This window comes from Acomys minous (genome assembly GCF_964271855.1).
Source record: "Acomys minous genome assembly, chromosome: 1".
Classification (NCBI taxonomy): Eukaryota; Metazoa; Chordata; class Mammalia; order Rodentia; family Muridae; genus Acomys; species Acomys minous.
In genome coordinates, this window is record NC_140483.1 from 4,200,271 (window position 1) to 4,227,770 (window position 27,500).

The following is a 27,500-nucleotide window of genomic DNA, read 5'->3' on the forward strand; positions in this document are numbered from 1 at the left end:
GCCCTGATCCATACCTGCCATGCTGCACTGTGACAAACTCAGGATGGATTAGGGGCCTTAGGTTAGTAAACTTGACCTGGAAATTGCTGGAAATAAGGTACTTCATGGCATATCACAGGCAAAGGCGTGCTGGAAAGGATTCCAGGAGCCGAGGAAATAGCCCTGGGAGTTGGCAAATTGGAATTACATGAAATCAAGCTTCTCCACAGCAAAGGAAACCATTCCAGAGACAGCTTACTGAACAGGGAGAAATAAATCGTGGCTGTTGTGTTCACCAGAATGGAGATTTGTCCAAATACAGAAGGAGCTGCAAAAGTTAAACACACAAGTCATCTAGGCGGTAAATGGACATTTAATAGCCAAATAGATAGTTCTCAATAGAAAATATAAAATGCCAGTGGTGCTGAACAGCCTTCCTTAGCCATCAGGAAAATGCAGATTAGAGCTTTTGACAGCAATGCTACCAAGGCCCTGCTGGTGGGAAGGCCTGTGTGTGTGGCCACTATGGAAATCAGTGTGGGAGTTTCTCTAATAACTGAAAATAGACCTGTCCTGTACCCCAGCTCTTCCACTCTTAGTGTATACCCAAAGGACTCTAATCAGCACATTACAGAGATAACGTACACACCTGCGCTTAGTGCTGCTACACTAGTCACAATAGCAGGGAAATGAACCCAGCCTAGGTATCTTTCAGGGGACGTGGCACATACACAATGGAAAATTATTCACCTTGTGTTCGGGTTCTATAGAGAAACGGAACTGAGAATGAATCTATATTAGAAGGGAATTTATCACAGTGACACACAGGCTGTGGCCCGGCTAGTCCAACAGTGAAGGAAAGGCCAAGAGTCTGGTGGTGGTCCTGTCCACAAGGCTGACGTTCAGCCCTAGAGGGAGTTGTAACACTAGCAAGGGAGTGAGCGCCTCAGCAGCAGTGGCGGCGGCGGCGGCGGCGGCGGTAGCGGCGGCAGCAGCGGCAGGGGCAGGGTAAATGAACTTGCCAGCTAGAGCGAGAGCAAGCACACGAAAAGCAAACACTTCCTTCTTCCGAGCACCTTTTTTGTAGTTTGCCGCCAGAAGCTGTGGCACAGATTTAGGGTGGTCTTTTGAGTTCAGGTGATCCAATCACGGACGGTCCTTCACAGGTGTGTTCAGCTACTTGGGTTTTAATTGGCTCAGTTAGGATTGGCAGTGAAGATCAGCCATCACATAGCTATAAAGAACAAGGGAAGCCACGGCATGAGCAGAAGAGTGAAAGGGACTGCAAATCATTGAGAGAAACAAGCCAGTGTCAGAAAGCCAGTGACCACTTGTTTTACTCTTATGCAGAGCCCAGAGTTAAGAGGGGCGGGGAGGGAGAGAGAGAGAAAGCCATGAGAGACCATGGAAGGGCAGAGCTCTGAAAGGTGGGATAAAATGAGGTAATGGCACACATGCTGGATACATGTGACATGAAAGTAGAAGAGGGCGCCAGCTAGGCAAGTCTTGGTTTCTTGTTTGTCTGTATCCAGTGGTCCTCAGCCTACCTAGTGGTGATGCTTTGATACAGCTCCTCATGTTGTGGTAACTCCAACCATAAAATTATCCCCATTGCTATGTCATAAATGAGATTTTACCACTGTGATGTGTTTTCCTATAGTCTTAGGCAGCCCCCGTGTAAGGGTCATTTTATCTCCAAAGGGGTTGAGGCCCACAGGTTGAGAACTACTGTTCTAAAGGAGCATTGGATGCTCTGTCAATAGCGTCATTCTCTTTGCGTTCTAGGTGGTTTGATCTCGGCTCATTACTGGTTTACTGTATCATCTTAGGCTTGATAGTATTTTTAGTTTGTCGTAACTAGAGGTGAAGTCTAGCGCCTCACACTTGGTGGTGGGTCTTCTTCCATACCCCAGCCCCTGATATTGTAGCTTTTTACAGTATGGTGGAATGGTGCCTTTCAAACTTTTAAACTATAGACTGCTGTGAAATAAAGCACATCCTGCTTTACAGCTGAGGGTCCAGGTACAGTGCAGTGACACAGTGATGCAATGACACAGTGCTGAGCTCTAGCTCTGACCCAGCAGAATGGCATTACTATCCAGTTGGTAACAGTCTGTACACTACTCTAGGATGGCATTTCTCTTTCTTCCTTCCTTTCTTTTTAAAATTTATTTATTTTTATTAAGTGTACAATGTTCTGTCTGCATGTACTCCTGCACATCGGAAGGGCGCACCCGATCTCATTACAGATGGCTGTGAGCCGCCATGTGGTTGCTGGGAATTGAACTCAGGACCTCTGGAAAAGCAGCCAGTGCCCTTAACCTCTGAGCCACCTCTCCAGCCCCATACAGTGCTTTCTTATTGGTGACTTTAGTGATAGTTTCTAGAAGGCTCCTTTACAATAGCCTGAGCTCTGGGGGTGTTAATGAAGATGAGTACAGTTTGATATCACAGGCCATTATATAATACTCTTCCCTGGGCGACATGAAAACCTTATGGCGTTGAAATTGTTGACTGTGTTGTATACATGCATTAGTTCTGAATTGCTCCTTGGTAGATACTTGACGGAGATCTGAATACTGCTGCGGGCTTATGTGGGATTGGTTTCATTTTATCATTAAGTGGAGTTCACTAGGGTGTCAGTAAACTGTCCTCATCACTGTGTCAAAGGTACGCGACAGAACAGTTTAAGGGAGAAAGTGTTGTGGCCCATGGTTTCAGGGAATTGGTGTGCCACAGCCAGGCAGGCAGGCACAGCAGTAGGAGCCTGTGCCTGCAGAGACAGTACAACTGCTACAAGCCCAGTCACCTACCTCTGCCATCTTCCCATGCTCCAAAGGTTCCGCAGCCCCAGAAACAGCTCCAGCAGCTATGGACCACATGAGCCAGTGGGGGCAGTTCAGACTCAAACCATAGAGCCTGTTTTAAATACTCTTCGCTTATATGCTCAGGGTTCGGTGATGTGTTTCGAAGTAATTAATATTTATCAGTGTGCTAAGTGTTTTTCATTGCTCTGACAAAAACACCTGATACAAATAAAGGAAGGATATTATTTTTTTTATAAGCTTGGGTAGAACAGAAGTGTGTGGTGGCGGGGTGGACAGGAAGCTGTTACAATTTTCAGAGGCGTGGCCCCTGGTCCTAGTTCCTCCATCTAGGCCCACCTTCTGAAGTGTCCATCATCCATGAAAGTGCCACCAACCAGCTGGGCCTTGTGGAGAGCATTGCATTTTCAAACCATAGCACCATTTGAAATAGATAAATAGCATTATAATAGATTAAACAGAGGCTGGCCCCTGTTAGACATTGTCCTGCCTCTGACTCTAGGGATTAAAGGAGTGAGCCACTACTAGCTAAGGTTTTGAGTGGGAGACATGGCTTTTGAAGAGGAGGAGGAGGAGGAGGAGGAGGAAGAGAACTGGTCTTAATGTGTGGAAGTGTGAGGAAGGAGAGAACAGGGCTTGCTCGAGGGTGGTGATCACACGTGGAGGAACGTAAAGCATGAGTCTGTGTTCGTTTCAGCATCAGAGGGAGAAAAATGCTCAGTGCTATTTTAAGACAGTTAGAACTGTCAGCTTCTAAAGGTGGCACCTGTCGTTCTCAAATCATCATTATGGGGTTTATATAAACGTAAAGATGCCCTGCGAGGCCTGGGACATAGCTCAGTGGAAGAGCCTTGTCTGGCATGTATGACTCCTTGTGCTCAGCCCCCAGGGTCACATACGCACAGAAGATTAAAATGTAATACAGACACGCTGTCTGCTTGAGAGAAGGTAAAATAAAGCCAGCAATATTTGGAGGATGTAGGTATTTTTGAAAATAAATGAGCCATGGAGAGAACTGTGAAGGCTTTGTGTGAGTTGAGAAAGGTTCTTAGAGTGGGATAGTCATCGTCCTGAATGTGTAGTGCGTAATGTGTATCAGAAAAGCTCAACATGCTTAGAGAGTTTACAAAAGCAAAGGTATCTTATCTTCTAATTTTTAAACAAAGGAATTTGGTGCCAGTGTTAGGAAATGTCATTTATTAATTGAAGTTAACCATTTAACAAGAAACTCCAAAAGATTTTTTTAAAGGCTGTTCAGATGTCATCAGATTAGCAGAGCTGGAGCAGCTTCTGCTGCTGAACACCTGCTGGTGTTTGGGGTGAGCAAGGGTGCTGGCCTGACTGCTGGCTGTGCGTGTGTTGTCAGGTCTGCTTCATTCTCACAACAGGGTAGTAATGCCTCATTTCAGAGCACAGAGACTTACCATAAAGGGCTGAAAATTTAATGATCCGTTAAAAAAAGAAGGTATGTTAAAATACGCCCACTTCAGAGTAGCTCCATAAAAGGTGATTGAATTTAAAAAAAAAACCCGACTACCAAAATAGAAGTAAAAATATTACTTACTGTCCCTCAGCTTCATGTCACAGAGGCCCATGAGGCTCAGTGATAGAGCAAGTGATGAATTTCTGTGGGTGTAGAACTGTCTCAGGAGCTTTCAGTGGCGCGGCCACAAGTGGCTGTTACAGCAAATACAAATTTTATTTTGTAATTTTCATCATTCACTCTAGAAGGCTTGTAAATGCTGTCAATCTTTCTAACATCCACACTCTGCTGTAGTAAAGAATCATGAGGCCTGGGGAAATGGCTCAGGCTGGGCCCTGTAGTCATCAGGACTGAGTTGAATTTCCAGTACCCACAAAAGAAGTCAGGCACCTGCAGTCCCAACGTAGAGGAGGCAGAGACAGCGGTGGGGGAATGGGGGGGGGGGTGTGTGTGTCCTGGAGCTTGCTGGCCAGACAGCTGGATGAATTGGCAAGTTCCAGGCTCAACTCCTGACTTTAAAAATAAGGTAGAAGCCGGGTGGTGGTGGCTCACGCCTTTAGTCCCAGCACTTGGGAGACAGAGGCAGGCGGGTCTCTGTGAGTTCGAGGCCAGCCTGGTCTACAAAGCGAGTGCAGGGCAGCCAGGGCTACACAGAGAAACCCTGTCTCAAAAAACCAAAACAACAACAAGGTAGAAATTGATTGAGAAAGATGTCTGATGTCAGCCTCGGCCCTGCGCGTATACTCACACAGGTGCACACTTGCTCACATGCAGATACCTGTCGTGAGATTTAAATCTTTCTGAAGATCTTTTTTGTATATTTATATAAAATAGGTTCTGGTTTTGGAATGGAGAAATCATTTTACATATTATGAGCCTAAGTACCAGGTTTTAGCTATGTGATCTTAGGAATTTAAGCTGAGTAGTTCAGGGGACTGAGATAAGTAAGCTATAGGAGGTCCCTGTTGGTAGATGTGAAAGTCCAGAGTTTAAATGTTGGAATATTTTAACGCTAAGAACAAAAAGATGTAATACATTCATTAGGATCAGTGTAAAGTACCTTGTTTTTGTAACAAGCAAAAGGTAAATATTTATTAAGTGTCTTTTATGTGCCAGGCTCTATGCATTAGAGAGAAGAGAGGAAGAAATAGGCATAATGAGAGAAACTTGATTCCTGCTTTGGGGGACCTCAAGGATTGGGAGTATTAAAATACAAGAAATAATTACAGTATGATACAAAAAATACTGCAGCAGAGAAATATACCTAAAACAATGTAGGGCAAAGGTGGATTAACCAACCAGTTTAGTTTCCAGTCCTACTAGGAAGACCCCCAATTAAGGACTTAGGCCAACATGGAACCAGTGAGTAGAGTCTCCAAGACAGTAAAGTGGGAAGCAGAGATTCTGGGCTTAGGAAGCAAGTGTGCTCGTCAGGAGCCCCAAGGGCACTGGGAGGGGCTGGGTAGGCAGCTGCCCTTCCACACAAGGCAGAGGCTTCATTTGCTAGAGCCACAAGGATCTTACTGACAGTGATAGTACTGATCCTTTTAGGAAAGTTTTAACCTTTTAAGTAGCTTAGATAATAAGTCAGAAATGAATGATTAGCCTGTTGTGGTTGGAATCTAGATACGTATCTAAAATAATTGTGACCACAAGAAAAGTGTGTTAGAATCAGTAACATTCGGTGACTAGTTAGGGGCAGCAGGAACAGCCCAGTATAGGATTATAGGTATAGATTTACCACCCAGTCACCTAGAAGACTGTACACATGCATATAACCTCAACAAAATTATATTTTAAAAAAACAAAAGTAGTGCACGCCTTTAATCCCAGCACTCGGGAGGCAGAGGCAGGCGGATCGCTGTGAGTCCGAGGCCAGCCTGGTGTACAAAGTGAGTCCAGGACAGCCAAGGCTACACAGAGAAACCCTGTCTCAAAAAACCGAAACAAAACCCAAAAGTACTGTTGAAGCTGGTTTGTTCAGAGTCTTCCCTTTCTGTTTACAGATGCCACTTCAAATGAGCAGCAGGAGCTTTTCTGCCAGAAGCTGCAGCAGTGCTGCGTGCTGTTTGATTTCATGGACTCTGTGTCAGACTTGAAGAGCAAAGAGATTAAAAGAGCAACACTGAATGAACTGGTTGAGTATGTTTCAACTAATCGTGGTGTAATTGTTGAATCAGCGTATTCTGATATAGTAAAAATGGTAAGCCTCCAGATTTCTATTCCTCAGATTTATGTAAGTTCAAAGATCTGAGGTGTATGCACAGTGACTAACATGCACAAAGAGCGTTCTTGGAAACATCCCACCGGGGCCAGGCGGGTGGCGTTAGGTCAGCCAGGCCAGCCAGGGTGGCATTGTGAGATTCTGTCTCAAAGGGAAGGGGAGAGAAGCTCACTTTTATCTTATTGATGTGGCCATTGATTATAGGAGTCTGAGGAATTAGCAGTTATTGGGGCTCTCGGATACCATATCGGATGGTGCAGATCTTAAACTTAGGAGAAAGACGCAGGCTCAAGCATACCGTCCTTGTATTGGAACTCGGTTCCCAACACCCGTATCTGTAGCTCACTGCCTGTACAGAGCTCCAGCTGCAGGAGGGTGCCTCTGGCCTGTGGCACCTGCACGTAGGTGCACGTGTCTGCACACAAACACATGCATGTAACTAAAACTAAAATCTTAAAAAAAAAAAACTATGTAAACTCAAGTTTATGCAGATAATAGGTAATGTCTGGATGAGAAGTCATTGGGAATTGTAAAGGGCAGAGAAATGAAGGGAAAGAAACACATGTAGGCACTGGTTAAGAGAGAAATCCTGCTCAGGACATTTTTATGTTGTGCTTGTAGGTTATAACAGTATAACTCACAGTCTATAAGGAGTTAAGTAGTACTTCTTATCACGCCTCCTTAATCAGAAGCCAGAAATCAAAAAAAATTTAGAGCACTAAAGACATCGACTATAATTGCCTTTACATTGTGTGTGTAAGGCTCTAATGAAACAAACGAGCTTCATGCTTAGATGCCCAGGTACCTTGTTATAGGTCCTGCTCCAAGCATTTCAGGTGAGGAGCACTCAGCTGGTGTAGATAAGTTACAGGATAGCTCATGTGAAAAAATAAATCGTTGGCATCTCTGCTGTAGGGAGGTTGTTTAGGATGAGACCATGAGTGTCTAACCACCTTCATTAGGGTGATACTGTTAGTGATCTAACCTCCTCCTTCGCCCAGACCATAAACTACACCAGGACAGAGGAACAAACAACCTGAAACATGTTCTAGGGCAAGAGTAAAGTGGGTATTAGGAAAGACAGATTTGGCCCTAATAAATTAGTTGAGTTTTCTTTGTATCACATTTGAAGGCCTGTCAGAGGAACTTAGGAATTTGTGATGTATTTCTAAGAACAGAAATTAACTCCTTAGTAGGGTTTTGTTGTTTGTTTTTAAAGATTGGTTATAGAGAGAACGTTAGTCAGAATAAAATTAGCTTCCTAAACCTACACAGGTAGTAAGAGGGAATGTAAATATTAAATGCTGACAAACTTTCTGTTTTTATTTTATTATTAAAATCTTAAGAGTAAAGGTTATTGTCATCTGCTAACTGATTTCCAGTGGTTTTTATTGAGGAATTTTGAAATTCCAATGGAAGATACTATTTTATAATATTGATATATTGGTTATTCTGTAATTCTCTCTATATTGTTCTGGCATTTAATCTCTTTATATGAGTAAAAATATGTTTACCCCATTTTGTTTATTTCTGGTGCTATCTCCAGGTAAGAATTGGGCCATCTGGTCAGCTTAGTCTTTGACATGCTTTCTGGACATTTGCTACAGAGTATTTTACTGGTGGCTGCAAGGTTAACTTTTCATGTTACTAGTGGCAAGTAGGAGACATCCTGCTGTTTGTGACGCTGGTGCCCATCAGTTACTGGCTTTACCTTTAAACTTGGTTTTGAGAGCTGAGCTGGGCATGGTGGTGCACACACACCATACCTTCTATCTTTAAGGCAGGGTCTCTCTGTGTAGCTTTGGCTGTCCTAGACTCGCTTTGTAGTCTAGGCTGTCCTCAAAGTCACAGTGCTCCGCCTGCCTCTGCCTCTCTGAATGCTGGGATTAAAGGCTGCACCACCAGCCTGGCACACGCCTTTAATCCCAGCACACAGGAGGCACAGGCAGGTGGATCTCTGAGTTAAGGCCACTCTGGGCTACAGAGTGAGTTCCAGGGCAGCCAGGACGACACCAAAAAACTCTTACACACACACACACACACACACCACACACACGTTTTTGAGTTGTAACTGATGAAGCTCAGGACACTTTCCTCTTGGGGTTACGGTAATGATGGTAATGCTGCTGACAGGTATTTAACTGTCCAGGATGCCGCTTTGTAAGAATAGTTGGAAAAGTACTCATACGTAGCTAGCAGTTTACTTCAAATGGTCCTCCCCTCACTGTAGCCGTCCCCTCACTGTAGCCGTCCCCTCACTGTAGCCGTCCCCTTACTAGCTCATCCTTAAACGTTTACTAAGCTACCTGTTCTGTTTTGTTCATCTTTCTTAAAAGAAATAGGCTGGGTGTAGTAGCACACACCTTTAATCCCAGCGCTCTGGAGGCAGAGGCAGGCAGATCTCTGTGAGTGAAATCAGGCGTATAGCGAGTTCTAAAAAACAAAAAGACTTGTTGGGTTGGGATCACGGTGTAGCCTTTCCTGGAGAGAAAAGGGCATGTATACGTAGGTCCTGGCTGACACAGATGACGCAAAGGAGGAAATGCTAAACACCATATTTCACTACTCTAAAATGAATCTCCGAGCACGTCCTTGTTTCAGAGTGATTTGTGCTTTTAAAGTCTCAGATTCCAAAGTATTAAAACCTAGAGTTGAACCATCTCCTGAAGTTGTACAGCTGTAAGACAGAAGTGTGTTCCTGTTGTAGGTGTAGAACATGGCGGGGGTAGCATTCAGGAGCATTGTAGGACGATCAGACTCAAGGCAGGCGAAGCTGGTCCCTTGGCCTCGCGCCCATGACTGCCTCTTCCCTTCCCTCATCCTTTATTTGAGGCAGAACTTGAAAAAATAGCTAGTAATGTCAGCATTTGGAGGTTATCTGCAATCATCAGGCGCTCGGATCTAAGGAAGTTGGTTATGAGAGAGAGAGAGAGAGAGAGAAAGGGGAGAGACCTGCCCTTCATATCTTGAGGAGATTCATAGACCTGAGCTAAATGTATATACCTGTATCATTTTGGTTTTGGTTTTTTCCTGTAAAAAATGGTGTCAGAATGTTTTAGTTTTCACTGTTGAATTCAGTTACACAGCAGAGAATGTGACTCCAAGCTCACTCTCTTTTCAGATCAGTGCTAACATCTTCCGCACCCTTCCTCCAAGTGATAATCCGGATTTTGACCCAGAGGAGGATGAGCCCACACTTGAGGCCTCTTGGCCTCACATACAGGTATGCACTGTATTAGTAGTGTGTGTCCACGTGTCAGTATCTGCTTACACTCAGGGCTTTCATCTGCATATGTTGTCCCGCAGCTGTAGCCTCAGCCCTCAGGAGGCTGAGGCAGGAAGGTCATAAGTTTCAAGACCTGTCACCCCCCAAAAAATGGCTGCTGAGGTGTTGCAGTGGGTAAGGGCACATGCTGCCAAGCCTGATGACCCAAGCTCAGTCCTAGGACCAAACGGTGGAAGGAGAGAACTGATTCCTGAAAGTTGTCATCTGACTTTCAGATACAGGGTGTGACACATGCACCCTCCCCACACACACACACTCACAAACACACAAAATAAATACATGCAATTTTTTTTGTTTGTTTTGAATAAAAGTAGTGGGTTTTTTTTTGTTTGTTTGTTTTGAGGCAGTCTCTCTGTGTAGCCCTGGCTGGAGTGGAACTCACTGTGTGGACCAGGCAAGCTTTGAACTCAAAGCAACCCACCTGCTGAGTGCTGAGATTAAAGGCATTGCCACCATGCCCAGCTATGAGTGACATTTTTATTATGATAAAATAAAACCTACATTGCCAGTCTCAGTGGCGCATGCCTGTAATTTTAGTACTTGGGGAGGCAAAGGCAGGCAGATCTCTGTGAGTTCCAGAGCAGCCTGGCCTACAAATTGAGTCCAAGGCTAGACAGAGAAAGCCTGTCTCAAATAAACAAAACAAAAACCAAACGCCTACATTAAGATAAAATACTACTTGGTGGTATTAGATTCATCAGAAAACTGTGTGAGGGCCGTCAGTGCGGGCTCCAGAAACCACATCATCACAGGTGGATGCAATCTTGTCAGTTCTGTCTCCTGTCTCATAGCTCAAAACAAACGTTAAAAACAAATGTGTGTAGATTTACTTACCTAGTTGGATATTTCATTTACATAGAATTGTAATTTGTGGCTGTTCATGTCTTGGGTCCTTTACTTTGTATAGTATTTTCAAGATTCATCCACGTAATAGCAGAGGTCATTACTCTTTATGGCTGAATAATATAGTTTGTGGATGTATACTTTTTAAAAACTCTATTTATCAGTTATTCATTGTTAAAGATGTGGTTTTTTTACCGTTTTGGCTGTTACAGCTAGTGCTGTTAACACATTCGTATGTAAGTTTTGTTTGAACATTTATTTTCCATAAGATGTTTGTGGTTTTTTATTCACCTAAAAATATTTTCTAATCTACCAGTGATTGTCATTGTTTAGAAACTATACGTTCTATGACTGTAGTTTTGTAGAGGTTGTGGCGGTGTGCAGTATGCCCAGAGAAGGTTACACGTGTGCTTGCGCTTGTCAAGGGTCCATGTACGGCTGCGTGGCCTGGGCCATGCAGTCTGCTGGACCTAGCTGATTTATAATGTCAAATCTTCCATTACTTGCTGGTCTGGTCTGTTCATTGAAAGACAGGCGATGATCTCCAGATGCTGAACTTTCTGAGTTTTTACTTCATGTGTTTTGCACCGGGTGATAGGTACGTGTGTTCATAACTGTCTCTCCCTTGTGGGTGGACCTACCATTATACAATGTCCTCTGTCCTTATTTTGAAGTTAGGTTGTCTCTTATTAGTCCAGCCATTCCACTTTTGGCTACTGTTTACTCTTTGTTTCTTTGAATCTAAAGTGTGCCTCTTACAAATAGCTTTTAGTTGGAGGTGCTGGATTCGCTGTTATGTTGTTGTGTTCTGAGGTAGGTTCTCTCTAGAGCTGCCTATGTTGACTGGTCTGGCCTTGAGCTCATAGAAATCTGCCTGCTTCATGCCTCCTGCATGCCAGGATGAAAGGTACCCACCACCATGCCAGACCCTTGAGTTATTTTTTAATAGATTTGAGCACAAATTCATCTGAAATTTTCTGGTAGAGTTGGTATAAAATTAGTGGTTTTATATTTAATAATGGGAGGGGTTTTTTAAGCATGAAATTCTCATTAACTGGTGTTACCCCTTTTTTATTATGCGTAGTTGGGTAGTCTTTGGAAAAGACTTTTAGTTTTCAAATTTTCAAGAGGAAAGATTGGATATTTTTATATACTCATAGAAATTAACATAAGAAACTCAGCCAAGTAAATAATGTGTTTTCCATTTTTCACTTGTATAATTTGAGGCTCCTTTTCCATTCCCTGACAGAAAATGGTTCCTAGTGTTTTAGGAGATGGCAGTTGCTATCAAGATAGGATTTCGAGGCTGGTGCGATTGCTCAGCAAGATAAAAGCATATGCTGTCAAGCCCAGTGACCTGTGTTCAGTCCCATAACCCTTGTGGTGAAGAGAGAGAACCAACCCACAAGTTGTGCTCTGAATACAACACGTGCGCGCGCGCACACACACACACATACACACACACACACACACACACACACACACACACACACACACACACACACACACGTAATTCTAAAAATGGGCTCCTAAGGTGGAAGAAGAAAAAATGACTCCTTCAGGTGCCCTTCTGACCTCCACACATTGTAAAAAAAAATCTGAGTGTGCTGTAGCATGCTCAACATGTATGCACACATAAATAAATGTAATTAAAATTTTACATTTTAAAAAAATTACTTATACAATATTCTGCTTGCATGTGTGCCATCAGGCCAGAAGAGGGCACCAGATCTAATTACAGATGATTATGAGCCACCCTATGGTTGCTGAGAATTGAACTCAGGACCTTTGGAAGAGCAGCCAGTGTTTTTTTTTTTTTTTTTTTTTTTTTTTTTTTTAAACCTCTGAGCCATCTCTCCAGCACCCCAAATTAACTTCTTTTTTTTTTTTTAAGATTTATTTTTTATTTTATGTATATGAGCACACTATCTCCATGTACACAGAAGAGGGCATCAGATCGCATTATGGATGGTTGAGAGCCACCATGTGGACGCTAGGAATTGAACTCAGGACCATCTGGAAGAGCAGACAGTGCCTTTAACCCCTGAGCCATCTCTCCAATCCCAAATTAACTTTCTAACAGGCAGCTTCATTTCAGTTTCCCACAGGTACACCTCAACTTATCCCACAGAAAAAAAAAACATTACTTTTTTTTTTCAAGATAGGGTTTCTCTGTGTGGCCCTGGCTGTTCTAGAACTCACAGCGATCCACCTGCCTCAGCCTCCAGAGTTCTGGGATTAAAGGCGTGTGCTACCACCACCAAGCTTGACAGTTCCTTTTTAAACCCTAGCTGACAACCATCTGTAATGAGATCGGGTGCCCTCTTCTGGTGTGTAGTAATAATGCAGACAGAATACTGTGTACATAATAAAGAAATATTTTTTTTGGAAAAGAGAAGAAAATTGGGTTTCTATTGCTGCTCACTGTGCACAGGCAATGTTCTAAACATGTAGTGTTGTGAGCCACCATGTGGCTGCTGGGAACTGAACTCAGGACCTCTGGAAGAGCAGCCAGTGCTCTTCCCCACTGAGCCATCTCTCTGGTCCTCCTGGGCTTCTTCATATAGGTCTTACTTTCAGATTCTTTAGTGTTTATACTGTTTTCTGGTGGACTTGTACCTTTTTAGTGATGAAAAACAGAACTTTTAAATTTTATTGGGCTACCTTAGGAAAGGCATGATCAGAACTGAGTAGCATAGTGGAGCTGGACTGTAGCCCACTTGGTAGAGTGTGTAAGCGTGCCTAGTGTGCATGGAGCCCCAAGTGTGTAAGCGTGCCTGGTGTGCATGGAGCCCCAAGTGTGTAAGCGTGCCTGGTGTGCATGGAGCCCCAAGTGTGTAAGCGTGCCTGGTGTGCATGGAGCCCCAAGTGTGTAAGCGTGCCTGGTGTGTATGGAGCCCCAAGTGTGTAAGCGTGCCTGGTGTGCATGGAGCCCCAAGTCAATGGCTGTGGGGTGGATCCCTATCCCCCAGCGCTCAGGAGGCGAGGGTGGAGCCATCCAAAGTTCGTGGTCATTATAAGGTATGTTTTGCATTCAAGGCCAGCCTGGGCTCTCTGTGACATTTTCTCCAAAGGACTGAGTAACACAGAAGATTACCCTCAAGTCCTTTGCTTTTATGTACCTCTAGTCTTTAGGCTGTGAAGTTTGACATAGTAACAGACTTCAGCAACTGCTCAGGAACACTCTCGTCAACCGTGACTTCATACAGCTGGTAAATACTCATCATGCCTCTGTGTGTGTGTTTCCAGCATCAGGAGTGAAGGACCACTAAGCAACCCTGACACCCTAATAACTACATGCTTTATGGTATACACCCAGAATAGTGATCAAATAAGCATCCTTTGTCAGATGTGATAGGTCTAGAAAGAAATAATGTAGGAGAAGAGGTGACAGAGTGGCTCTGGGAACAAGCTTCATTTCATAGAAGGACGATCTTACAGTGACATTTTGAAGATTGTCAGGTCTGTAGCCAGCATTTTCTTCCCCTGCTTGTCACAGCAGGCACAAATAACCTTTGTCATCTCCTCAGCGCTGCTGAATTAGCTCCTGGCAGCAGGGATTTGCTAACCTGGACTAGTCACTTTGTGCGCATTGTTGTCAGGGAAATTATGTGGATAAAAATCACTTTAAGAAATTAGGCAGCCGGGCGTTGGTGGCGCACGCCTTTAATCCAAGCACTTGGGAGGCAGAGGCAAGTGGATCGCTGTGAGTTCCAGGCCAGCCTGGTCTACAAAGCGAGTCCAGGACAGCCTGTCTCAAAAAAAATAAATAAATAAAATAAATAAATAAATTAGGCATCTGGAGAGACGGCTCAGTACCTAAGAGTTGACAGCAGCTGCTCTTCAGAGGACCCGGTGTGAGTCCCAGCTCCAGTTCCAGGGAGACATGATGCTCTCTCTCTTCTGGCCTTCTCGGTGCACAGACAGACATAAAATAATAATACAACTAAAAAATAAGCCCTATACAGTTTATGGGAGTCTGAGGCTTGGGCTTGATGTCAGGTAAGTCCGAGGGATACGCTGTTTCTCTGAGAAGTTATTTGATGGAATGCTTAAGAGAATGGGTAGTCCTGGGAGCTGCACAGAGAGCTGAGGCTGTGATTCCACACACACGCCCTTAACCCTGCATCATCTCCATTGCAAGACACACAGTGGCCCGTCCACAAAAGTGATCTTCCTAAGAGGAACGCAAGGCTCAAGTTCCCTGCCCTTCCCAGCCTTCCTTGACTTGATCCTTCACCGTAGAGCTGTCCATCAGATGTCTCCTGCACTCCGTCTGTAGCTTCGCGTCTGTCCACCTCACTTCCCTGGCTGGTCGGATGAGCGTTTGGAGCTGCGTGATGCTTATCCCTGCTCCCCATACACATAGCCCACCCAGTGCCCCGCCTGAGAGCAGGCGCCAAATGGGTCATGCCGTCAGCAGAGCTGCACAGTTTAGCTCTCTGGAGCATCCCAGGCCCGTGTTTCGGCATGTTTGTGCCTCAACACAAAATTCTTCTTATTGTGTTCTCAATGCACGATTAACAGTAAAACCTAGGTATCCCTTGATCAAATAAACATTGCTTCCTGCACTACATGGGTAAAGGTGAATTTAACTTTTTTGGAGACAGGGTCTCACTTTGTAGCCTTGGTTGGCCTGGAGCTCACTCTGTGAGTTCACCAGGCTTTGAACTCACAGAGATCCATCTGCCTCTGCCTCCCAAGTGCTGAGACTACAAGTGGACCACCACACCTGTTTAGCAATTTTTTTTTTTAAGGATGGGGTGGCAGAATTGTGTGAGAGTAGTAAAGGTGCCCACAGAGGCCAGAAGAGGGCGTCAGGTCCTGAAGCTGGAGTTAGAGGCAGTTGTTAGCGGCTGAGCTGTCCAGACCCTTGATACAAGACTCATGAGCACACCTGCTCTGGTGCACAGGCATTCCTTCCACAAGCCCGTGCTTGTGTAGTTCGGTTCCTTACTCTCCAGGTGTACTGCTCTAATTTCACTTTCCCTGCTCTGCCCTTACATTTATTTGTGAGTGTGTGAGTGTGCGCACATGTGGAGGTCAGAGGGACAGCATGTGGAAGTTCTGTTTTGTTCTCACCTTCCACCGCATGGGTCAGCGGTTGGCGGCAAGCCCTGTTGCCTGCTGAGCCACCTTGCCAGACCCCACCCTGGTTTAATAGGAAGACTTGATTGTTAAAGCTGTTCTGGCCACACTGCCAACTCTCAAGGGAGCCCAGGTGAAGTTGAGGTGGGCTAGCAGTGCTCTGGGAAGAAGGAATATGGGCATTCTGATTGGTTCTAGATGGTTCAGTGAGTGATGCAAACTGTGGCTCAGGAGACTGTGTGGTTAGGACCTCTGCTGTTGGATGAACACCATGACCAAGCACAGTCTGAGAGGAGAGGTCACATCACAGCCTGGGTAGGTCAGGGGGTCACATCACAGCCTAGCCAGGCTTTGTCAGGGCTTGCGGACTGGAGACAGGAACTGAAGCCAACGCCATAGGGAAGCACTGCCTTCTGACTTGTTCAGTTTGCTTTCTTACATACCCCAGGGCCTCTGGCCCAGAGATGGCATACATTGGTCACTAAGCATTTTATCAGTTGATCTCCTCTTCACAGATAGTTATAGCTTGTGTCAAGTTGATAAAAAGCCAACCAGGAGATAAACTATAAGGTTCATTAAAACTTTATATTTAGAAGCAATTACCAGCTTGGTGTGGTGGTGCACGCCTTTAATCACAGCACTTTGGAGGCAGAGGCAGGCAAATTGCTGTGAGTTCAAGGCTAGCCTGGTCTACAGAGTGAGTCTAGGACAGCCAGGGCTGTTACAAAGAGAAACCCTGTCTTAAAAAGGGGGGAGGGGGTAGGCTGGAGAGATGGCTCAGTGGTTAAGAGCACCACCTGCTCTTCCAGAGGTCCTGAGTTCAGTTCCCAGCAACCACATGGTGGCTCACAGCCATCTATAATGTGATCTGATGCCCTCTTCTGCAGATAAAGCCCTCATAACAAATAAATTAAAAAAAAAAAAAGCTGGGCATGGTGGCCCATACCTTTAAACCCAGCACTGTGAGTTTGAGGCCAGCCTGGTCTACAATCAAGTTCAGGTCAGCCAAAATAGCACAGAGAAACCCAGTCTCAAAACAACAACAACAAAAAACAAACAAACAAACAAAAAACCCAACAACCACAAAACCAGAAACAAAAGAAAAGAAAGAATTACCAACTCAGACTGGTAAAAAAAGGTTTTTACAGGAACTGTAATTCACGACACTATAGCATCACCTTGCTTTCATTTACTCTCTTACACAGTTGGTGTATGAATTCTTCTTGAGATTCTTGGAGAGTCCTGATTTCCAGCCCAGTATTGCAAAGCGATACATTGATCAGAAGTTTGTACAACAGGTAAGGGGCTCTTAGATCTCAGCTGTTTGTATCTTAGCCCCTGCTTGTTAGCAGTCATTGTTATAGTAGTCATTTAAAAGTACTTAGAAATTATTCTTGACAAACAAAATAGAAGCAGCTCCCAGGGGTTGACAAGATGACTCGGGTCAAAAGCACTGGCTGCTTCCAGAGGCTGGGTTCTGTTCTCAGCATCCACGCAGGGCAGCTCATAGAAACCTGTTAATCAGGTGCTATCTTCTGGCTGCACACGAGCACACAGGCGCACATGTTCTCTCTCTCTCTCTTTCTCTCTCTCTCTCTCTCTCTCTCTCTCTCTCTCTCTCTCTCTCTCAAGTAGCTTTCAGAAGTTGAGTTTCTGCAGTTCCTCAAAGTTTAGGGTAACCATTTAATCTATGGGTGAACCTTCTGTTTAAAATGTGTAAGTCTTTGAACGTGACATGTTTTAACCATTGTGACTTGGAGCTGTGTATGCCTGCCTGGGCTTCCAGCATCTGGACACAGTTGCCTGTCGTCCCCTCCCTGGTAGCACCACAGGCCCCACCCCGTCCAGTTCATTAAGCCACAGGTAAAATAAAAAGGGGCCTTTAAGGAGAGGAGGTAATTAAGCACATGAAATGCCTTCTTGGTTTTCAGAAACTGGTATTACCTCTGTTTCTAGAATTTAATGTGCAATTAATTTCTAGGAGTGTATGCATTTATTTTTATTGTCCAGATCTGTTAAAGACAGTTTAATAGCCTCTTTTTAGCCATTTGAAATTGTCTGGCCCTAAGCAGAACCGTAAAGTGGACAATTCTGTATCCATTTTCTCTCTTAAAGCCATTATCAGTATGTAAGCATTGTTAGGAACTTGATGCCAAGGGTGCAATTAAACTCCATTATGAAGACCTTTCAGACCGCTGTTGCGTGTCCTGGATGATAAAGGTTCCACCTATATAGAGCTGTTCCTGGCTCATACATGGTGAACACTGCCTGCCTGTCCCTTCAGGAGCTCTTTGTAAACTACACAAGACCAGATGTTAACAGTACAACATACAGGAATAAAACTGGTCCAGTGTAAATGGGGTCCTTGGGGCTATTTCAGGTGAAACCCGTTTACTTTCTTATATGGTTCACCCGTGGAATGTGCTCAGGCCCCCTGAAACCACACAGGTTAAACTGTTTCAGGTGACAGCATATGAGGGGGTCCTTGCTATGGGGATGTATGAGCCTTAGGTACTTGGACTGCTGGGCTCTTCTTCGGGGAGCAGGGAGAAACCTGGTCCAACAGGAACCCACATATCTAGGAAGCCAAGGCTGATTCCAGCAGGTCTGCGCACTGCCTGAAGCTGTGAGCCTCTGAGGTGTTTCCAAAAACTGCTGTATGAGAATTCTCAGCTTTTCAAAATGTTAAAACTCGGAATAATAGGATTTTTGTTAAGATTTTGGGAGGGAAAATCTGCATAATTTAAATCTATGTTCAAATCAGAGAATCTCCAAAGAAAACTCACTGTTTTTTGTGACATGGACCTGTCATTTGGATGTGTCATAGAGAGCACCCACATCCAGTGCCACATAGCTAGTAAACGGCACAGTCTGGGTCTGAACTAGAGCAGTGTCACCCTTCCTAGTGCTGTGACCCTTTAATAATGTTCCTCATGCTGTAGTGGCCCCTGGCCATAAAATTATTTCATTGTACTTATATTGGTAATTTTGCTGCTGTTATAAATCATAATGTAAGTATCTGATATGTAACCCAAAAGGGGTTGAGACCCACAGATTGAGAACCACTGAACTAGACCCTCTGACCTTGACTGAATTACTCTTAAAACCAGTTTGAAAGAAAAAACAAACAAACAAAACAGTTTGAGGGCAACAGAGCCAGAAAAAGCAGGTTTCCTGGTACAACTGTATTTCTAATTAGGTTTATTTAACTCCAGTATTTCAAAATACGTCTAGATTTGAACCTCAGCTGGCAACCGCTCTTGAGCTTTAGTGCCCCTTAGAGATAAATCTACTTTGAACAAAGTCACCTTTCAGGTAAACCGACATCAAACATGAGTTAAGGCTAAAATGAGAAGCCTAGCCATTTCTAATTATGATAATTTGGACCAGTGCTTTGTGGGTATTTTTGGCTGGAGCCTCACAGGATACCTTAACCTAGCAAAAACGAGTGAGTACAAATCACAAGGAAGTTGCTTGTTTGGGGCACATGAATGTGATTTAGGTACCTCAGAGTGTCCCCTTGGGTTTGAAATCCCACATAATTAAAGACAAAGTGAAGAAAGAGGGGCATCCGGTGAGGCCCAGAGCGCGTTGTCTTCCCTGTATGTACCCAGCATCGCAGTTTAGAACTGAAGGGTCCATGAAGTTCTGGTAGGCTTCATAGATTTGCACGTGGGCTTGTTTGAGACAGACTCACCATGTGCCTTCGGAACGCACTGTGTAGATCAGGCTGGCCTCCAAAGACCAGTACTCAGGAGGCAGAGGCAGGAGGATTGCAAGTTCAAGGCCAATGTGGGCCACATAATGAGTCCCTGTCTCAAATATAAATAATCAAGTTTTTAGCTTGCTATCAAAAAACATTAAACATTGTAACACTAAAAATTATGTTAGGAAGGAATTTTAAAGTCACTAGAAGGTAAAAAAAACATCTTATTTTTTAGTGTTTATAGTCTTTACAATGATACAAAGACTGTATAAAGATGAATTTAGTGAAAATATTCATGCTTTTCTTAGTTTCATTTATTTAGCAAAGATAAAATCTAATTAAGGCAGAAAAAAACGCTAAAGATTTCATAGGTACTCTTACAAACAAAATTAGAAAAAAAGCGGTTTTAGCTCGATTATTTTTTAAAAGTAATTTGTCAGATTTTTCTTAAAGCTCCTGGAGCTTTTTGATAGTGAAGATCCACGAGAGCGGGACTTCCTGAAGACCGTGCTGCACCGGATTTATGGGAAGTTCCTCGGACTGAGAGCCTTCATCCGAAAGCAAATCAACAACATTTTCCTCAGGTGAGCTCACTGTTGAGGGTCCTTTCCCCCTCATGCCTCCTCTTTAAACAAGCTCCTTTCATTTTTCTTACTTACTTTTTATTCATATTCATAAACTTAACTCTGAACTCCAGCTAGACTTAGAGAGGAAATGAGACAATTAAGAACCCCCGAGAACTCCAGCGAGAGCCGAGGTCCCAGGGCACGGTGAGCAGACCGCGTGGGGGCACCCCCCCCACCCCCACCCCCACCCCCGTCCTGAGCTACAGAAGGAATGGTTCCCTAGGTAACCTGGCCATTGTAGATGCCTGTGACCTCCTTTGTCAGGTCAGCAGTAGTGACCAGGACAGTGTTTGATAGGTGATGTAATGCTGTATTTGAGCTGAAAGAAAAATTTACTAAAAAACTTTGAGTTTTGTTTTTGGTTTTTCGGGGTGTTTTTTTTTTTTTAAACAATCACTATTCAAGCCAATACCTGTAGACATGTTTTCTTCTCATTTTTCTGACAAAGCTAATTAAAATCCATATGGGACTATGATTTAAACACTTGTGAGACATTTGCATCGCATCAGATTTCACATTAATTCCTGTGCTTCCAGGTTTGTTTTCCTTTTCATAATTAATTGGCGGTAGCAAACTAGGCTGGCGTGGGCGATGAGTGGCGGCTGTCTCTGCTCCATCTCCTCATGCACTGCAGCCCTGGGGCAGCCCCACCTCATGCTGCCATGTGCTTTGAAGGCAGGCCTGGGGTACACACAACTAGATAGCTTTGTCATTTACAGTCCAGAAAAATTCTGAACAATTGAAAAAATGGACCATTTCCATTGGATTTTTCTGTGGGTAGTGGTTTCCTACTTTGAAAGGGTTTCTTTAAGCAATACATCTTTCTTATATGTTAAGTAAAACATAATCCAGGTGAAACGACACTGTTATTCTCATAGGGCAAATGTTGGCAGAAGTCTCAGGGAAATAGATCTTTTGTTGTTACTGCTGTGAATCTGAGCTGGGATGTAGCTCGTTTGGTGCTGTGGTAGCACACACCTGTAAAGCCAGCAGGGTCAAAAAAGGTCAAGATTGCCTACGGAGTAAGCTTGAAGACAGTTTGGTATTTGTGAGACCCTGTCTCAAAACAAAGACTGATGTGTACAAAATTCCTCAGGGCTAAACAGTTCCAGAGAAAACCAGTCAGTCAGTGCCTGCTTCTCCTGCGCCCTTTGGCCTGCTTTCTTCACCTTCTTGCCTGTCTTTTATTTCAATTTCAGGTTTATATATGAAACAGAACATTTCAATGGTGTGGCTGAACTCCTTGAAATACTAGGAAGGTAGGCGTTTGTTATTTGTTAAGAGTTAAGTTACAGAATGAATGTTCTATGTTCTAACTGGCTGGAGCTGAGGAAGTGAGCTCCCGTTTTAGAGTTCAGGCACAATGCTACCAAACACAGCTTCAGGGCCTTGGCATATAAACCACTGTAGTGTGGGGGCCTTGCTCACAGCTGGGAAGAGATGGCCATTGTCGGTTCATCAAAAGTTCAGTCTTACCCAGTGTTGATAGCCGTTCCCAATCCAGCTGTTCACTACACAGAGGCAGTGATAGAATTATCTTAATCCCGAAACTCCCCACTTACCACTATACGCGTTGGGAATTCTACTAGCATTGAGACAAACTCTCCTGTTGCTTTAGGGAGGAAAATTAAAGGCAGCAACGCAGAACTGAGGTGACAGTCTGCAAGTGTCAAATTACACGCTGCCTGGAGGGGCGGAGCTCCACCGCAGCCTGCCTTACAACTCCAGCCCGACCAGATGCCTTTCCCCGCCAGCTGTAGACAGTGTAACTTTTGGAAACAAAGTGACTACTTAACCCTTCCCCTGCCTTTTCTTCCCTCCAGTATCATCAATGGCTTTGCATTGCCACTGAAAGCAGAACATAAGCAATTTCTAATGAAGGTTCTTATTCCTATGCATACTGCAAAAGGATTGGCTTTGTTTCATGCTCAGGTAAATTTCAGAAAAATTGTAAATGAAATGAGTGTTTCCAGTCACAAATATAAAGGCCAAGAATTTGAGAGATGTGAAGATGCTAGTTTCATGTATAGTTACGGAATGTGTTTTGGCAATTTTTTTTTTATTATTATGGGTTTGTTTCATGTACTATTAGTGCAGTTACAAGTTAGATATAGAAACGATTTTCAAGTTTACTTATATTCAGGTCCAGGGCCTAGACTTAATGGTCTCACGCAGATGTAGAATGCCACTGAGGATCGGTTAGAAGGGTCGTGGTGACTTGAGCGTTAGAGGGTGACATCTGTATGCTCTGCAAGTGTAGGTGAGCACTGCACCAAATGGGTGTTAAGATCCCGTCATCCCTAAATGCTCCCTGACTGACACCTCTTAAACCTCCTCTGCCCTTCAGCTGGCGTACTGCGTTGTGCAGTTCCTGGAGAAAGACACAACACTGACGGAGCCCGTAAGTGTCTGAGCATGGCAGTTCACCTCAGCCTGTGCAGTCAGTTGTCACACAGTAGAAGCAGCTTCTGGGAGCCTGGGAAGGGAGCGTGCATGAGGGGAGCAGCCATCATCACTGGAGGATGGTTGTCACCTCTGGTAGTAAGAACACCAGCATCCGAGAACCATTCCCTGGAGTTCACGTTCAGAAATCAAACGCAGGAAGATTGAAAATGTTTCCTCACCGTTAGCAAACTGGGTTACAGTCTTAGAAGAGTAAGGGATGATAATTAGTTATTGTGATGAGGGATGATAATTAGTTATTGTGATGAGATCGGGTGAGGACAGAAGGCTGAGAGGCGGAAGAACCTTTAGCCCTAACTGATTTAGAACTGTTAGTCTGGACTGTGATCCTCCTGCCTCAGCCTCCTAAATGCTGCAATTTTGAGCTCACCCAACTACACAAACCACTGTAACCTTAAGTAAAGTGAGTGCTTTGCCAGAATGCTTTCTAAGCACTTTAAATTCTGAAGCTGAGGGATTAACGCATCTATTTCAGGTAACCCTAGGGGTGCTTGCAAATGTTCAGGCGTGGTATTCATCTCTCACTCGCAAAGTAGTTACTGTATTGACAACACGCGTTAAAGTCACGTCAGAATTCGCTCAGGGATGCACAAGAAAGACAAGCACTCTGATTAACATAGTAAATCCACTCGGTGCACACCTGATGAGCAGGAACTAAAACTAGCCCTGGGGGGCGGAGCTTTTAAGGTTTAGTTCTGTTTTTCCTTTTAACCTATTGAGTTGGCTAATCCTGGCATTTCCGAGTTTTGTGTTAGTGTGGTACTAATTTAGTAAGCTAACCCTGGTAAATGTACTGGGACTACTAAGATTTAACTGTTGAGATATATGGTCTCTTTTTAAAGTTTCATTGTACCTTGATTTTGTCAGTCATGAAACAATTCCGGAGCTGTGCCTTTTAAAATGTGTACTTCCAAGTTTAGATGGTGAGAATTACCTGCTTAGATTGCCCCGACTGCCCCCTTACAGGCTTGAGCTCAGCTGGTGGACTGCTGGCCAAACATGCACAGGGTTCCGGTTCAGTCCCCAGCACTTCCTAAGCCAGGCAGACACAGAAGGCTCAGAAATTCAAGGTTACCCCCTCACACACTGTCTTTGGAAAACAAAACCTTTCTCTCGTCAACCTGCCTCCCTCACACCATCAGGCTGTGTTCACTTATGCTGGTCTCTCATGAAAACCAGAGACTTGTCTGCTCATCCGTGTCTGGTATGTCCCACGCCCAAGTCTAAAGCCAAGTAGGAATTTTCATGTACTGAGTGCTAAGTGCTTTACTTCAGAATGAGTTAAAATATCTTTAACTACACAGTCTAGTGAGACAGGGTCTGGCTGTGTCCCAGGCTGGTCTAGAACTTGGAATTCTCCTACCTCAGCCCCTCAAGTACTAGGGTTATAGGCATGCACTGCCACACCCAACTGTTCATCCTAAACTTTGTTTTTTTGTAGGTGATCAGAGGACTGCTAAAATTTTGGCCAAAAACATGCAGTCAGAAAGAGGTGGGTTTCAATAAAAACAAATGATCTTGGCCTGCTCCAGAGTGGGAGGAGGGGGTGGTTCAGCACAGCGGAGCCTCAGCCACTTCCTGAGGTGCAGCTCCACCTGTCCTTACAGCTGCTAAATTAGTGTCATCTGTAAATCTTTTTTTTTTTTTTAAAGAACTTGTTTTTAAAACCTAGGTGATGTTCTTAGGAGAAATTGAAGAAATCTTAGATGTCATTGAACCGACACAATTCAAAAAAATTGAGGAGCCACTTTTTAAGCAGATATCCAAGTGTGTTTCCAGTTCTCACTTCCAGGTACCAACCCCTGCTCTGTGGCGTTCTGATTCCATATCGTCCTTGTCCCCTGTGGATTCTGACGTTTCTGGTGTCTTTTGTAGGTTGCAGAAAGAGCATTATACTTCTGGAACAATGAATATATTCTTAGTTTGATTGAAGAGAATATTGATAAAATCCTGCCAATTATGTTTGCCAGTTTGTATAAAATTTCCAAAGAACACTGGAACCAGTAAGCTTTTGTTTTTTAAACTTTAACCTATAAATAGCACGGGCTAGCCTTGAACTCAGTCTCTTGCCTCTGCCTCAGTGCTGGGATTATAGCTATGTGCCAGCATGCCCAATTCTCATGTGCTTTGTGTATTACTTTTGTTCCCTTTTTAACCATTTGTAAACTATACTGTAGGCCAACGGTCACAGTTTTAGATGTTATTAATCTCCACTTACTAAGTTGTTTGTGGATGTTCCTCGGCAAAGGGTCTCACCAACATGGGGCCCAGTGCTGCTGGGGGACCATCATGTGGCCGAGCTAGCTAGCACCTGGTGCTGGGAGCTGAGGACCACAGAGAAATGTGGAATTCACGCACTGTAACTTCTGTGACGTTTATCTTGCTACCTGTGTCCCAAGATGATACTGCAGAACACCAATGAACAGAATTAGAACATTCTTAGCGTTAAGCCTAAGCATAATGTAGGAAGGGTGTGAACTTCAGAACAGACCCGTTCCCGCCTGGCGCGTGTGGCCAGTTTTTGCACTGTAGTTACATCATCTGTCATTATTCTGTGCTCAGCTGACACCGGCCCGGTGAAGGCGTTGCTGGCCTCTAACCCAGCGTCTCTCTTTCAGGACTATTGTGGCACTTGTGTACAACGTGCTGAAAACCCTGATGGAGATGAACGGCAAACTTTTTGATGACCTTACTAGTTCCTACAAAGCCGAAAGACAAAGGTACGTGATGCATCCTGATATTTCGCTGTTACTCTATCTCCTAGTGTTGCTATGGCGAATGCATTAGGCCTCTGAGCATTAACACCACTGCCCAGTACAGTAATCCTGGGGTTTGTATAAACGTCTTAGACTGTGGTCTTCCACTGATCTCATGCGGGGCCGTAAGGGTTCAGTGTCTGGTAGCAATGTACACTGTAATATGCACAAACCGCTCTGTCCACACTGGCTCCTGAGAGCTCGGCGGCTCCAGGGCTGTCATCAGCATCGTGGTAACAGCTTCAGCCGCCAGTCAGGTGTCTGACTGTAAGGCCGGGACTATGTAGAAGAGACCCCTCTGTCAAACAAACAAAAACCTCAGAGTTCAGATAGAAATGAAGAACACAACAGGCAGAAAGAGGCGTGTGGTGGGGACCTGTAGACAGACCACATCTCCAAAGACAGATGTAGAAATAAAAGCCCGTGTTCGTGCCCACATTCCTCACTTAGTTTTGAAGATCAGAGTTGGAACAACATAAACTGGCCGGTGGGGCCTCTGCCTGTCCCTCCAGGGCCTCCACGTTACTGTAGCTGACCTACAGCCACTCTAGCGGCTCCGCTAAGTCGGTACCACAGGTGTCACATAAACCTGCAGCCACAGGAGACGAAACACTCATTGCCCAGTGAGCTGCCAACGAGCTTCCCATTAAAACTGTTGGTTTCTCTACAGAGAGAAAAAGAAAGAGTTGGAGCGTGAGGAGTTATGGAAGAAGCTAGAAGAGCTGAAGCTGAAGAAGGCTCTAGAGAAGCAGAACAGTGCTTACAACATGCACAGCATCCTCAGCGGTACAGCTGCCAAATAAAGGCGGGCTCCCCCCTCTGCTGGCCGGCAGTTCTGTACGCCTCAAAGCAGACCTCATCAGTATAAGTTAGGAGGCCAGCTAAGCAAAAGAAATGTGGACTCCACGTAGCCCTGTGCTGTATCATGGCCACAGTATATTGTAAACTCTGTCTAGTCATCTATTATGTCACGTTATCATCCGTGTTCTGAGTGAGGTGATTGTGGGAGTGACGGAATCACGACTTGAACACTGATTGTGCAGCACACAGATCAAGTCGTCCTCTGCACATTGCCCTTTTACCATGTGCTTTTCACACTGCTGCAGACCTTGGTTACATCTGAGGAAAGAACCTTCGTAAGATAAACTGAGGTGCCGCCCTTCCCTTTGCTCCTCTCCTGGAGAGGTGGCGGGATAAAGGCCCAGCCTCGTTAAACGTACTGCCATCCTCTGGGTTTTGTTTCCAGGCTTCTGAAGCACAAAGTATTAAAGCTGGGGGAAAGCAAACCAAAATTGTGACCGTTCCGGCGTTATACCTCCATCAGCACCGGCGCCCCAGAGCGAGGACAGAGCGACGCGGGCAGGTGGGCCCCAGGCTCCCCTCCCCTTCATTCCTCTCCTTCCCAGTCCCCGCCCCGCCCGCCCCAGGCCTGCTTGCAGGGTGGAGGCTCTGAGTCCCACGGTGTGATTGCTAGCTCTCACTGCCTGGCTTTATTGCAAGGAAACGCAGTAGGCGTCCTCTGAACTGACTGTGTAGAAGCCCTGTATGTTCTTACCTGGTCAGGTATTTCTCACATCTGTTATCAGTACCATTCCAACCTCTTGCCTTGCAGTTGTATGGAAAACTGTTTTATAATGAAAGATCTTCACTGGGGATTGAGCAGCATTTAATAAAGTCTATGTTTGTATTTTGCCTTACATCATCTGCTCTTTTATATCTGGAAGATAGTCACAGAAGATTACTGCAACTTGTGGGTGTGTTCTCACTAGAATTGGGGTGCTTGTGGTCCATGGATTAGTCTAGGTGCTTAAACAATTCTTTTCATCAAGTCTCCAGCTTCATGTCCCTCTGTACTCTAGGACAGGTTTGATATTAAAGCTAGCTTTAATTAAAATAGCCCAGAGGAAAAGCTGTCTTCTAATCTATGACAGCAACAGTTCTGTGGAGGGCTGCGAGACCGTAACGTGGTTTCAACTAAACACAAGCACAGTGGCCTCCATGACTCTTGGAAATGCTTCCTTGCACAACAGTGGCTTGTATTTTGCTTCCTGTTCAAGCAGTGAGCGTTCCAGGGCCGCTGCTATTCAGTCACACAGAGCTGCTCCCCTGAGGACCGTGACCAGCTTATCCATAGAGTGATGCGCCTCTGCCCTCAGTGCCCAGCTTACCTCAGGGGTCAGAGCCTTCAAGCAGTGAGTCCAGTCTCATGCTACCTTTTGGG

At 44.6% G+C, this 27,500-nt stretch overlaps 1 protein-coding gene across 1 annotated transcript in view; it reads left to right on the forward strand.

The window, feature by feature from the left end:
• PPP2R5A (protein phosphatase 2 regulatory subunit B'alpha) overlaps positions 1-26,976 on the forward strand; it is a 45,061-nt gene extending 18,085 nt beyond the window's left edge. Inside the window, exons 2-13 of the mRNA XM_084788606.1 lie at positions 6,294-6,490; positions 9,633-9,734; positions 16,934-17,026; positions 19,888-20,018; positions 21,260-21,319; positions 21,884-21,992; positions 22,408-22,461; positions 23,965-24,015; positions 24,196-24,315; positions 24,399-24,526; positions 25,142-25,243; positions 25,950-26,976. Of these exons, the coding sequence (XP_084644732.1) occupies positions 6,294-6,490; positions 9,633-9,734; positions 16,934-17,026; positions 19,888-20,018; positions 21,260-21,319; positions 21,884-21,992; positions 22,408-22,461; positions 23,965-24,015; positions 24,196-24,315; positions 24,399-24,526; positions 25,142-25,243; positions 25,950-26,082 (1,280 nt within the window). The 3' untranslated portion in view covers positions 26,083-26,976. The remainder of the gene's footprint in view (positions 1-6,293; positions 6,491-9,632; positions 9,735-16,933; positions 17,027-19,887; positions 20,019-21,259; positions 21,320-21,883; positions 21,993-22,407; positions 22,462-23,964; positions 24,016-24,195; positions 24,316-24,398; positions 24,527-25,141; positions 25,244-25,949) is intronic.
• Positions 26,977-27,500: the final 524 nt, after the last annotated feature.